At 39.5% G+C, this 14,335-nt stretch overlaps 1 protein-coding gene across 1 annotated transcript in view; it reads left to right on the top strand.

Annotated features, from left to right (window-relative positions):
* LOC129361440 (anosmin-1) overlaps positions 1-14,335 on the top strand; it is a 57,359-nt gene that overhangs the window by 31,570 nt on the left and 11,454 nt on the right. Inside the window, exons 3-7 of the mRNA XM_055032285.1 lie at positions 593-655; positions 973-1,195; positions 9,498-9,682; positions 10,023-10,152; positions 13,623-13,828. Of these exons, the coding sequence (XP_054888260.1) occupies positions 593-655; positions 973-1,195; positions 9,498-9,682; positions 10,023-10,152; positions 13,623-13,828 (807 nt within the window). The remainder of the gene's footprint in view (positions 1-592; positions 656-972; positions 1,196-9,497; positions 9,683-10,022; positions 10,153-13,622; positions 13,829-14,335) is intronic.

Genomic DNA, 14,335 nt, shown 5'->3' with positions numbered 1-14,335 from the left:
ACATGTTGGTCAATGTTTTTACTTAGGACTGAGATTAAATCCACATTGTCAAATAGTTGGCATATTTAAGCTGTTGATTGTACTACTTTCTACTTAGTAGTTTTAATGTAGAGAGGAGGCACCTATCTGTAAAAAAAAAAAAGTGAAACCCTTTTCCTCCTGTTTCACAATTATGCACTGTCATGTAAAATCCAAATAAAACACACTGAGGTTGTGGTTGCAGCGTGACAATGTGCGAAGTTTAAAGGGTATGAAAGCTTTTGCAAGACACTGCGTGTTTTGGCTAGGTCTTGTTTAAGGTGAAAAGGAAAGATCTGTCAGGGTGACACCATACCAAGCCAAGCATGAGCAGATTTCCACAGTGGCCTTGATTCTGTCTGCAGACCCTCATTTACTTTTGTAGTAGACAGTGAGTGTCCTTTGAAGGCATGCCTGGCATTTGTAACAGAACGCGGTGTGACTGGTTGTTGTGAATGTGGCAGAGGAAGCGCCTCAGTGAGGTGTCAGTTCGATGCTGGTCCATGCTCCGCAGCAGCTGGTCTTTGATGTGGCTGTGTCTTTTGAAGAACTTACACCCTTCTCCTTTTTCCAGTGTCTGGAGCCCTGCAAGGAATCTTGGGACCTGAAGGAAAACCAGTGCCAAGATTTATGTGAGGTATGTTACTACCACGAATAGCTGAGCTTATACCTCAGGATTCCAGGGCTTGAGCTTTCTGAGACCCAGTGGGAACATTTCACCGAAGGGAAATTCTGAAAGGGGTGTGAAGTAACTCTTTCTGCGCTGTAACGACACCCTCCTGAGAGACTGAATCAGAGCCATTTAATATACTCACCGTTTCAGTGACTCACAAGCTGAAATCTAAACAGGACTGTCACTGTTAAGTCAAAGAGCTGCTTGTTTGCAGCCAGCCATTTAAAAACTAATCTGACATATATTTTTCCTCTCCTTCCCCCTCTTTCCTCTCTCTTTAGCCCCTTTTTCCCAAGAAGCACTACGAGTGTCTTACAAGCTGCGAGTTCTTGAAGTCCGTCGAGGGGGTGAAGCAAGGCGACTGCCCCGCGCCAGAGAAGGCCAGCGGCTTTGCTGCAGCTTGTGTAGAGAGCTGTGAGGAGGATGGAGAGTGCTCCACGGTCAAAAGGTGTTGCAGCAACGGCTGTGGTCACACCTGCCAAGTGCCCAAGAATCTCTACAAAGGTAATAGGAAAAAATAGGTGAACTTGCCTCGCAATAAATGAAAGTGAGGGCAGTAATTATCCTCAAAGGGCAAAATAAGCAAATGTGAGTGTTATCAAGAGCAGGAGCACTGTCTTTGAACAGCTTTCAAAAAATATTATTGAGAATAAATTGTAAGTATCAGCGGTTTCTATTTTCTGGCAGCAGATCACAATGTCTCAACATAACAGTAAAATTTAGCAAACCATAGCAACAATTTAAACTTTAGGATTATAACATTACTCCTTTGAGGGCATCCATCTTGAATGACAATTGGAAACAAACCAAATGCAATTTGAAATTCCTTTAGCAACAATATGTGATCGAAATTCCAAAAGAGCCTCTGAACCTGGAGGTTGGTAGCAGACTTCACAGAAGTATTGAATGGTCTGATGTGACATTTTTCTGCTAATATAAATATCCAAGTTAGAAATCTACAAGAAATCAGTTTTAACTGTGCTCATTGATACAGGGGGTCAATGCATTCAGTTCAATTTGCAGCTTCCTAAAGTACAAATACAACAGAAAGAACAAGTGTTACATCGGTTTATTTTCGGGTATTTACTTAACTTTAGCTTACTTATGTTTGTTAGTTTTTTTTTTTCCATACAACTGGCCATATGTCATACTCTGCTTAAACCCCCATGAAACAACATGTCTGTTATGATATTGTGATGCTGAAGGCCTCAAATGCAGTGAGCCAGAGATGGCAAGTAGTTTTGAAATTTGAATTAAAAAAAGGAATCACAGGGAGACCTGTCCAGGATGTACCCCGCCTCTCACCCAGAACATTAGCTGGAGACAGGCTCCAGTACCTCCCGACCCGAGTAGGGTTAAGGGTGTAAGAAAATGAATGGATGGATGGATGAATTATAGGGAACGCAGGAAGCCAGAGTAGAAAAAAAAAAAAACTATCACAGAAATGAAGAGCAAAGAAGCCAGCTGAGTGAACGGAGAAGAAACTGGATTTAACAGGAGGAACCAGTAATGGTTGACTGAGAATGAGGTGTACATATACTTGGGAGATTGATTACTGAACAAGGAACAGATGGCTGATCAGAAATGGGTTGCAGGTGTGAGGGGAGAGAGAGCACACGGCAAGCTCAGGAGAGAGAGAGAGAGAAAATGACGTATGCAAACTTCCCAAAATGAATCTAACTAATAAATAAGTAGGCATAAGGGATATACTGAAACTAAAGCATCTAAGAAAAGACTGAAGCAAAGAAAAATACACACACAGCTGACCCGATCAAAGAATACAAACTAATGAATGCTGAAATAATAAACAAACCCAAAACCAACTCAAGACAATGTCATTGGTTACCTATAAAACGTTTCTGGACAAGTAAAAAAAGCTACATTTAGGAGCCCAAGAGTCTCTCCAAAGGTAACAGAAAAAAAGAAAAAAAAGAAATGAATCACAATGTATATTTCTCTTCTGTAGAAGTTGAATTTCAGTGGTGGTTGTTTTGGCTGCGCTCTTATTACTGGTGGTTTGATGAACTGGATGGCAAACACTGAGCAGCTGCTTTGTTGCAAACACAACAGAAGGAACAAGTGTTGTATTGGTTTACAGTGCAACCACACAAAGTCATTTTACTTGCACTGACTTCATCATTCACATGGCACGAGTAGTTTTCCAACCACAGAGGGGCATATTAAGAAGGCTGTTAGCCTGCTGAGAAGCTGGAGGTTTGCAACATGCTGCCTGCGGACTCCACTTCTCATCCAATGATTGGAGTGTTTAAAGGCTGATCCACTGACAAAGAAAACATGCCAGTGTGTGACTCTGCAGCTGCTTTTGGGAAAATAGTTGCTGCCAATTTTGTTAGTAATGACAAATTGTGTTCTTTGCGACTACTTCAGAATGAAAAAAACCCTCTGTTCTCTTACGTGAACACATTTATTATCAGACAGAATCAAAGAAAGAGTAAAATGTTTCATTAAACTGTTGCTAAAATAGCAATTATGAAAGCATAATAGCAGTATTGGTTTATTAGCAATATTTGAATGTTGAAAAATTGCCTATCGGGTTTAAAATTTTGAGTCAACAGCCATTGCATAAAGTGAGAGCAAATTTTTCAGTGCTCTCCAGCACCTCTGACAAATAGTGTAGAAAAAAACAACAACCTTAATATTTTTTTATTTATGTTTTTTTAGTTGCATCACTCCACTTCTAAAGACTTACATTACATTCATTAAAGTTGAATATATTTATTCTATGGGGTAAATAGATTCCAAATTATTTAAAACCAGATGTCACAATCTTTGGCACTTGTGTTGCTAACCTGCTTAGACTCCTTTTTGCCAATAGGAAAACATTTAACTTTAATGCTTCACAATGCTAGAGCAAACACACTAATGAATGTTTCACAAATCTTGTTTGCACAATTCTCTTTGGACCTGCCAGAGACTTGGGTTCTCTCTGAGGCTTTCTGTGGGGTGAGTTTGTCATGGAAGAAAGTTGGTTTTGTGTTTGCTGAACCATTTCTGAGTGGATCTGGCCATATGTTTTAGATCATTGTCCTGTTTAAAGACGACGAATCATTTTCAAGTTCCTACCCAGAGTCTGCCAGGTTTTTCTTTGTAATGTCTTTATCAATAATTATCTGTATCCCCCCCTCTTCTTTTTTTATTAACTAAATTATATATCATAGTGCAAGGTCAAAATCAGGGGCAACACTCACACAGTGAGAGCTATTATTTTATTGTTATTATAAAAAAAAGAAATAAGATTATAACAGAAAAAAGTATTTTGTTTTAGTTTTTATTTCTTGAAAAACAGTTTGATACCTCTGTACTCCCTTTGACTTTGTCTTAAACAAATAATACTTAATAATTTTGAAAAGTTTGTTTCTTTTACTCACTAATTCAGTGCGTTCACAGATTGGAAAATAATTGGATTTTTGAACTTCCAACCCGCCAGTCGTCTGTCAAGCTGAGGTGGTTTGTCTCAGCTCATAACCAGTTTTCTCAGTACAACTTGACATTTGTATGTCTAGACTGCCAGGCATACAAATTTTCAGATATGTTTATCTGAAAATGGATAAACCTACTGAAAATGTTAACAGATTTCAAACAAAGGAACTTGTCATCACAAAGATTCACAGTTTGTCTCGTTTTGTATAGAACGAAGAATCTCAGAATATAATTTGACATAGATTGAAGTCGTCACCTTTATAATAAAGGTATATGTAAGGTTTTAGAGTAAAACCATACATAAGTAATATGGTTTCTCTATCCCTACAATGAAGTTTTTTTTCTATTTGAAGACTAATTCAAGGATATTCAGAGTGATCGGCTTTACTTTGTAGTGAGTCACCAGCAAATGGCAGCAACAGTGCCAGATAGATATTAGCATTACATTACAAGTGGAAAAAATAGAAACCGCTGCAGATAATTTATTGAATTAGATCAGAGTTCAGTTATTCATCAGAAGAACAGGGTTCCCAGGCGAGCAGACTGTGATGCAGAGTGTCAGACAATTTGGCTGTGTCCTCTAATGCGTAATAGTCCATGCACCCATCGTTTAATTATTGCTTGATACTGTAGCAGATTACAGTAACATCTCACCTCTTCTTTTTTATTAACTAAATTATATATCATAGGTAATGATGGGCTGTCAGGATTTTAATGTGATTAATTGCTGCAGTGTGCATCCCTCTCTGCGAGACATCAATGGGAAATCTCAGTGATGTAAACGCAGATAATCTTACATCTTTTTTTTTTTTTTTTCAACTGCGTGCTCAGAATCATAAATCTTTTATTTCATCTCTTTACATTTCGGTTCACCCACGCATCCGTCACACCATTTCTGCTGCAAATTGGAATATAGCTCCTCGTATTGAAATCGTAGTATAAGCTCAAAAGAGTTTTTACAGACACAGATGTACCCAGGAATCTTAGCTCCGGTAAAAATAGTTTTAATAGTGCTGCTCAAGGCGACTGGGGTTTTTCTGAGGGTGCTGAGTCGTTATGCGAGAGAAAACCGAAAGGCCCCCTGAACCTGGAGATTGGTAGCGGGATCTACATTATACACGCTGTCAGCAGCTTATATTGCTGGCAGCCTAAGGCCATAACAGAGTTGAGGAGATGGAACAGTGGAAGATGAGTTTAAATCTATCTTTGAACAGCTACAGTTATAGACTGTAGAGGAGAATGCTTTCAATGACACTAAGCATGTTTTGCTGTGCTTCTTGTTTAGCGCTGTGCAGCAAGAACATGTGATCCGATACATACAAAGATGAAACATTCTCGGTTTGTATTTGATTAGAAAAAATCTCCCGGGTTTTGGAAGCACATGTCATGCCTTGAAAGTGTGAATCGTTATAAGGTGGATAGCAGTGAGGTTCCTCTTCACTGCTTTGACAAGTAGTTGTAAATCTTGAACTTTTTAGTATTTAGTTATAAAAAAGGCCCATATCTTATGATGTTGTTTTGGGCTTTTATGTTTTTTTGATATATGAAAAGCAATGCATGATAATAAAGTGACTGTATTTTCTTTTTGGACAAAGAAAAATGATAAATCAGAAGTGGCCTCTGGAATTTGTTATTGAATATTGGTGACCAATTAGCATGATGAAGACGAAGGAACACAGCAGGATGCTCAGGAACCAGGGTTGCCAGATCTGACCATTTTCAGTAACTTTTTATTAAAATATACATCTTTTGCACTTTCTGTTGCACTTAGAAAGATATTTCATCTGAACGCTTTCTTAAAAACTCGTCAAATGTTGCAAAAGAAGCCTGCATTTCAACAACCCACACATAACTATTTATCCAGTCCAAGGACTGAAATCCACCTACCTGGCAACACTGTCAGGGATAAAATTGTGGAGAAGGTTAAAGAAATTCAAGTCTTAGAAGAAAGCCTGTTGGATGCTACAAAATGTTTATAGACAGGTACAGAAGCTTATCTTCCAACAAGCATTCAGCCACAACAACAGTGCAATATTTTAGATCAGACATATCATATAAAATCCAAAGGACAAGAATTGAAATTTTTGGGTATAATGCAACAAAATGTGAAAACACACGAGTGGTGTTTTCCAAGACACTGTAACACTGACAGCATCAACACTCGGGCCAGTCAATGAGAACTACTCAGATCCATCAAGCGGCGTCTGATGGATCCCAAACACCGCAGAGCCCTCAACAGACCGCCATCAGCTCTACACTTACACTGAATTACACTGAAAGAATTCTTGTCCCGGTCGTCGGTGTTAAAGGTCTAATTAGTTGCTCATGCTCTGAAGAGCGTAATTGTTTCTTCGTGTGTTTGTAGTCTTCGCCGTGATGAGCTCCGATGCTGGAAACCATTAGCAAACTGTAGCGGGGAGAAATGGAGCGTTTCCCCCACTGTGAGATCACTCTCAGATGTGGATGCTCAGGTTAGGGTCCTCTCAGCTCATGTGTACGGCGTTGGGCAGAAAAACGTCAAAGCTCCCAGAAACACTGGGCCCCCGCTGAGCTTTTGATCTGTAATAAAGCATCATCTTCTTTCACCACTTAAAGTTTTATTTGAGGAAACAGGGCTTTGATAAAATATGCTTTTCAAGAATAAAAGGAGCAATTTTATGAACTTCTTAAGAATCTCTATAGTTTTGCACTTTCTCCTCTCGTTTGAAGACGTGGCACTACTTGTGATGAAATCTAGCTTGTTTCGGATGATTTCTGATCAAAAATAGCTCCACAACAAATACACCCAGTGCGTTTGTTGTGGAGTCACGTTGACACTGTCACTACAGCTCCATCAATCAGTCCCAGCCATATCTGACTTCATTAGGAAACATTGTGAAATGAGCAGTCTTTGGAATATTGTCCTGCACTTCCATAATTAGAGCAGTCCTCATGACAGTATGTGCGTGAGGATTGAGAATTATATTCCCGAAGTGTAATGTTTGGCATGACATGGACGCAAATGAACGGCAGAAGTTACATCATGGTTTGAAGTACGCGTGTGGCCCCCGACAGATGAACACTGCATGATGTTTGGAACAAACTTGACAAAAGTTTTTGGAGAGAGTAACTTCAGCGAAATTGTATCATTTGTCCGTTGGTGTGTGTGTATCATATTTTTTTTATTTTTCACTTTTCATTTTGCACACGTGTGTTTAGGCTTGTGTGCCTTTGTTGGGAGGATGAGCAAAGGCAGTGGGAGGGGAAGAAGAATGCTGTGGTTAGCTCGGTGTTGGTTATTGTGCAGGAAATGTGACACGTTTGTTCGCGCGTACAGAAACACACGCAGACTCAGAAAACGCCGCAGAGCTGTGAAACCGCAGCTCAATGACCCCCAGCTGTTAGTTTGCAGAGATTTGCTATCAGTGGAACAAAACAAAGTTCATACTCTCAAACCGTACAACCCAAAGGGGTAATTAAGGTCTTTTGACATGAGGCTCTTTGGAAATGTTGTGGCCATTTTTTTTTTTCATTGGAAAGTCCAGCTAACTGGTTGTCAAACTTGAGCTAAAGTGAATTCATGCCATGTTAAAACATTTCTTGGAGATCAATGGAAATGGCACTTTATCACTTTTGCATTAAAAGGTTATTTACATCAAAATTGAAGGGATGTTGTACAAGTGAACTGATTTTAATTTGGTTACTATTTTTTTAACAACTACCAAAAGTGGTAAAAATATATAAGAAAGATGCATGTAGTTGTTGAGAGCAAATTTTTAAGAGTCTCATTTCCTATCATTGAGTCATTATACAGAAACCATTTGTTTTGGTTCAACAAAAAATAATTTAAAATCAAAATTTCTCTGAGTTCTGAATAATTTGGGGCTTAACTGCACATCCGGTTGTACTCAGAATATTTGCTAAGGAAACAATTCAAAATTAAAAACACAGCACCCTGCTGTTTGTCTCCTCCATACTGTTCTGCTTGCCTCATCAGCCGCTTGTTATGCAGCTTCTCCTCAATAGCAAATCATCTTGTGTTCTTCCAGAAATCACCAAAGGTCATCCTAATCTCCGTCAAATTTTCCGTTTGAAAGTCAACTGTATTGTAGCTTCTGAAGCAAAATCACTGCTTCAGAAAAAAAGTTTTTTTTCTTGTTTTCTTTTTGTTTTTTGAAGCAAAAAATGTAGGTCACACCCATTCCTGAATTTGTTTGAAAGATTAGTAAACCATAGTTAATCTCAATCATAAAACTTTTTGTTTTTACAGCCCATCCCTTTTTGCTCTAAATACTTACCAGGTGAAACTAATTTATATCAGGCTCTAAACCAAGAATGAAATTCTCTACAAGCCTGTGCTTATCTCCCCGGTAAGAGTTGAACTCCAAAATGAGATCGTTCAGGTTGGACAGTGACTCTTGGTACAACTCCACAGATTCCCATGTTAAAGAACCAGATATATCAGTTTGAAACGCAAACACTATCTTCAGATATTTTGTTCTCTGGCGAGGCACGTTTCCAATCTCTGTGTAATGACTCAACAGCAATATTAGCAGACCAAACGCTGTGGATGGAAACAGCCTTGATAATGTTGTTTACCGGCGCGCAGCACGGTGGCCTTGAGCAAGCATTGACGCCGTTCATAAATGTGAAGCAGCATTGAGCCAATGAACAGCGACAGAGGTCCAGCATAACAGCCGGAGGAGAACAGGTGATTTATTAGGAACAGTGTCGTGTGTGCAGCCCTCTGCTGTACTTTCAGCCTTGTTTTTCCAATCTCCATCTCATTATCACTGTGCCCAACGCTCAGTCAACAACTCACTATATCTCCACCGCAATAAATCAGCTAGAAAGCCTCTGCTGGACTTGGCTGAGCGTCTGCCTCAGCACTGGGCTTTATAAATCTCTTATCTTTATATTTATTGCACATGGCCACGTCAGCTTCGTCTGAAAAGCTGAAAGTGAAGTTCACAGATGCAAATTAACATCCTGTGCATGTGCGCCTGTTTGCACTGCTGTGTGTTGCACCTGTAAGAGAGAGAGAGAGAGAAAAGTGTTCTGCACTCCATCTTGCATACCTAAATGCAAACTATGTGTATCATCACTGAGAAGCGCAGCTACTAAAACATTAAAGCGCCGGCCAGGAAATATCACAACCTGTCACAACAGAGAGAGATGATGCTGTTAACCCTCAGCATGTATTAAATCTATTGCACTGAGGTCATGTCTCATTTTCAGATCTGTATCTTTCCCAGCTCAGATGTTGTTGTTTTCTTTTCCAGCCTCTGTTCACCCAGGAGAGAAAAAGAGAAGAAAAAGAAATCTTGTTGAATTTGAGCTATAGTGTTTCACACAGAGGGGATTTTAACTCATTCTGTACTTTTAGGAGTCCCTCTGAAACCGAGGAAGGATCTGGTGTTCTTGGAGCAGCCTTCGGGTCAGCTGGAGATCCGCTGGTCGTCCAAGTTTAATATCTCAGTTGAGCCGGTCCTCTACGTGGTTCAGCGCCGCTGGAACTACGGCATCCATCCCAGTGAGGATGATGCCACAGAATGGCAAACAGTGGCCCAGGTAAGAACCAACAAACGGAGTACACCAGGAAGGTCTCTGTTAGTGGATCCTGTAGACTCTCTTCGGTCATTGATTCTTGTAATCAGATATGCCTCACACTGAAGTTACAGCTTCCCTTATCCCTGCATGCGTCATGCTACAGCTGTGAAGCTGCAGAGTGCCAACAGACTGTTGCACACTGATGCACATTCCACACAGCCACAGGGTCTTTGAAAGTTTGGCAGGGAGAAACACATAGATGACTGATGTGGCAGGAGGCTCACATTGGGGCTGTGACCCTAGGTAAACCCTGACCCCTGTGGTTTGCTCCCCCCCTTCTCCTCCCCCATCTGTCCCTCAGACCGCAGAGGAGCGCATCCAACTGGCTGACATCAGAGCCAGCAGATGGTACCAGTTCAGAGTTGCAGCAGTCAATGTCCATGGGACCCGTGGCTTCACTGCACCAAGCAAGCACTTCCGATCTTCCAGAGGTATGTCTGTCTATGTATGCATATTTACATGAAGGCCAAATTACATTTGACACCGATTGGCCTTCGTTTGTTATGTTTAGGAGTTTGGAACAGGTGGAAGCTTTTGGAAGGAGTTTAAAAAATCTGAGGCAAACATTGACCCAACCTAAAGAAAATGACTTTTCTTTTTCTTTCTAAAAGGCTGCTTAAATTCTGTCTTCATGGGATTAAAATGACAAAGTAGGTTGTGTGGTTTTATAAGCCCATTTGGACTAATAGCTCATTTAAAGTGCCTTACGAATCTTGAAACCTTTCACATTTTGTCACATCTCAGCTTCAGATTTAAGCGCATCTTATTGGATCAACACAAATTTTCACATAGTCATGAGGTGGAAGGAAAATTGATTCAGGGTATTCAAAATTTTTACTAATAATCTGAAAAGTGTGGCAAGCAATACTTTGCAGAACCACATTACATGTCGAGGAATGTTTTTAACAGCTTTACACAAAATGTAAATTAAATGTTTTCCCATTGTTTACAAATAGCTAAAACTTAATTGGACTCTGCACAAAAACATCTGTGACCATCAGTTACTATCTGAGCTCTTGGTGAATGCTTAGAGTTGTTAATACGCTTTTATGGATGAATTTCCCTCGATTTACTTCCTTTTATCTCGGCATCAACTCTGACCAGCTTTCCTGTCAGTATTGGAGAAAATCATCCCTGCAACATGATGCTACCACCACTGTGTTTTAGCATTGGAAACGTGTGTAGAAGTTGCTACACACACTACTTCAAATTCATTGTCATTCAACCATTCCAACACATGAGCTTTGGATGTCTGTAGCTCCTCCAGTTATCATTCTGTAGTAACTGGTTCAAAGAGTAATGTTTACATTGAATTTTATTGAGAAGTACCATCACACTATAGAGAAATCCACATCAAACTTTTCAGATTTGTTTCTATATTTTTATGTTTGCTAAAAATATGTTCAAAATAGAAAACAATCGGTGGTTATAACAAGTTGAAAAGTTATAGGGGTATGGATACTCGTCTGAGGCACAACAGCTGACAACCTCAGACTGATGGTTCATTTTTATTTATAGGAAGTAATGGGAAGTAGCAGAATGACAAGATCTGTATTATAGCTGTCACAGCAGCCTGAATAAGCTCCCAATATGCCTCAGTAGAAAATAGTTTCCTTTTAATATAGTTTAGTACATCTTTCTTCCCACATCTTAATTTAATTGCAAACACTTAGATGCAGCTTTAGATTTTACTCCCTTGGTAACAACTTCAGCACAAAAGAGTGTGGTTGTAGGTGCAATCTTTACTGAATAAATCCTGATTCCATCTCATTTCACTGTCTGACACATTTTTATTCAACTTCATAAATAGCCTTGCAGATGGCATTCGTTAAAGTTACTGTTGGACCATTTTGATATCACATTCCAGTTTTGTGGACATACCATTTCATATGATTAATAGTTTTATTTTCCATGTAGAAGCAAACCAATATGCCTACAGTAATGCCTGTAGCACCAATGAGGTCACTCATATATATCATACCAATAACATGCATACCAAAATGGGATTGCTATGACTTGCCATGTTCTTCCAAATACTAGATCAGATACCACATATAAAAAGTATTAGTATATTTGGCTGTGTGTTGACCTGTGCTGTAAGTCCTTCATCATCCTTTTGCTCCTCTGAGCATTATGGATGGCTGTCAGACAGGGAGACAGACACCAGGTGGGGGCAGGACTGTGCTGCAGGGATGGAAACCGATCTCCAATCAGGCCAATCAGTGCCAGAACGCTGATAGATTGATGAGACTTGTCAGGGATTTGATGAAGTGCCGGGCATTCTGTCATGCAACCGTTGTTTGTGTAATATGACCATATCATCTGAATGCAATTTTGCACGACCGTGCTTTGTTAGGGCAATTTGTAAGAACTGACTGCTTATTTATCTTGCAAAGCTGACATGAAACAGTTTTAAACACTCGATGTGTCCAGTTGGTGGACCTGATTAAATGTGTTTCAGGTGGGAGAGGTCCCTGGCAATGGGAGCCAAGTAGGTTGTGGCATGAATCATTTTCTCATTCAAAGTATCGCTCCCCTCATCTGGCGTGCGGCTCCGGTGGTGCTCCTTCGCCGAGCTAACATCCGGCGCACATATGGATCAGTTTGGGGCCAGCCATACTCCGGGCATCATTCATGCACTGAAGTACATTAATGCTGGACATGGAGCCAAAGTGAGCAGCATGTGTTTGTTAACCCTCGACCTGTGCTCTCAGTGGGGCTGAATGCTGTCTTGAACGTGACATGACACCTGTCATAACATCACAGGGCAGATTGTCGGTGGAGCTTGTTGCCCTCCTCTATCGGCCACAGTCCAGGATTTAGTTGTGAAGCTCTTCATGGTCTGTTGTAATTCCTACCTGAAGTCAAGATCACTGGTCTGGTACAGAATTTGTCACAAATGTCCTTTTCATAAGTGTGTGGACTTTTCTGAATGTGACGAGAAAAAAAAAAAAAAACATGATTTTTATTTATTTATTTATCTATTCATTTATTTTTTTATTATAAATATTTGAGATTTTAAAAATCTGTCCTTAAGAAATAGGCATGAAGTTATTCATCCTGGATTTGTCTTGCCCATATTTTGCAGTTTTCATGCTCGTCTCAAATTAATGGTGTAGCTTATGCAAAAAAAAAAGCAATAAAAACCTTTATCTTAAAGTGGTCATTGTATATATTCCATTTTCTTCACTACAAGTTATTACCACCTTATTTAGCTCTTTGCATTTTCATTTAAACTAGAAAATATTGGAAGTATTAGATTTTAAAACTTTACAATCTTTCAAAGGTCTGACTTAAAAAAAACATTGCTACACACTGATTCTTGTCAGAGTCTCACTCAAAATCAGACAATGATCATAGTATCATCGTGTACAGTGAAGACAAATATCTACACAACTGCTGCCCCTAAATATTGAATGTACAATATTCAATATTGTATTCAAAGACAAGCTGTGTTGTCTTTCAACACAACACAGATTCCTGTGTTGTGTTGAAAAACAACCTTTTCTCTGGGGATTCTGGGGTTGATCAGCCAGAAGTAGATTTTGGTGTAACTGCAGCAACATGTTGACAAGAGATGAAATAAAGCATTTTAAAATTTAGTTTGCCATTATGGCATCTGAAAAACAGTCATTTTTTGTAAGCAATATGGTATAATGACATGGAAGGGCAGAGAAACATTATTGTCATAATTTTGACAAAGATGATTTCTTTGGTGGAACCATAAAGCCCGGCTGGCTCGCTAAAGTGGAAAGAAGAGAAAAGAATGGTGAAAATCAAAAAGACTGGGTCAGACTACAACTGAAACAGAAGCTAGAGTGCTTCACAAGTCAAACTTCACTCTAAATACATTTTCATATATAACACAGAAGCTGTTTTTTATTGTTGCTTTGTTCCGTAGACCCTTCGGCGCCTCCAAGCCCAACCAATCTGCGTGTCACCAACCTGACTGTGGGCGATGAAGGCACGGTGATGGTCCGTCTCAACTGGAGCTTGCCAGAGGAGCCTGATATTCCCATTCATCACTACAAAGTGTTCTGGAGCTGGACTGTGCCCTCAAAGTCGATGGTTCCATCCAAGAAGAAGAGGAGAAAGACCACAAATGGGGTAATTCCCTCTCTCTTCGTTTCTCAGTGTTGTCACAGTTGGTATCATTACCCTCTCTGTCTTCACTTCTTTGAGCATCTATTCTGGCATGCAGTGGAACAAAAAGACAAACAGGGAATAAGCTTTGTATTTTTCAGTCACACTTAATGAAACAATGTGTTACGTTGTTTTAATTCCTTATTCTGATGAAAGAACCCTTAAATGATGTTAAAATGTGAATTGTAACACATTAAGTTTGATGAATAGCCCTGTTCAAAGTGATAAATCATGATTAACATGTCTAGGTTTCCTAAATATCTCATTCTGATTTGTTATGTTGGCATTCTGAAGTCATTAGTCAAACTGATTGAGTAATTCACTTTTTCTAAAATGTGCTGTGCTTTATTTTACGTGATTTATTAGATAATCTTTCTGTACTACTAACAAATCTGAGCAGCTTAACAGCTACACTTTCATAGCTGTACTCCCACTTCCTAATCTTTATTATAATTTAATAGATGAAATCAG

Source organism: Poeciliopsis prolifica, unplaced genomic scaffold, assembly GCF_027474105.1.
Source record: "Poeciliopsis prolifica strain line A6 unplaced genomic scaffold, Auburn_PproV2 SCAFFOLD007, whole genome shotgun sequence".
Classification (NCBI taxonomy): Eukaryota; Metazoa; Chordata; class Actinopteri; order Cyprinodontiformes; family Poeciliidae; genus Poeciliopsis; species Poeciliopsis prolifica.
The sequence above is the reverse complement of the archived record's forward strand: the minus strand, read 5'-3'. Positions and strand labels throughout refer to the sequence as shown.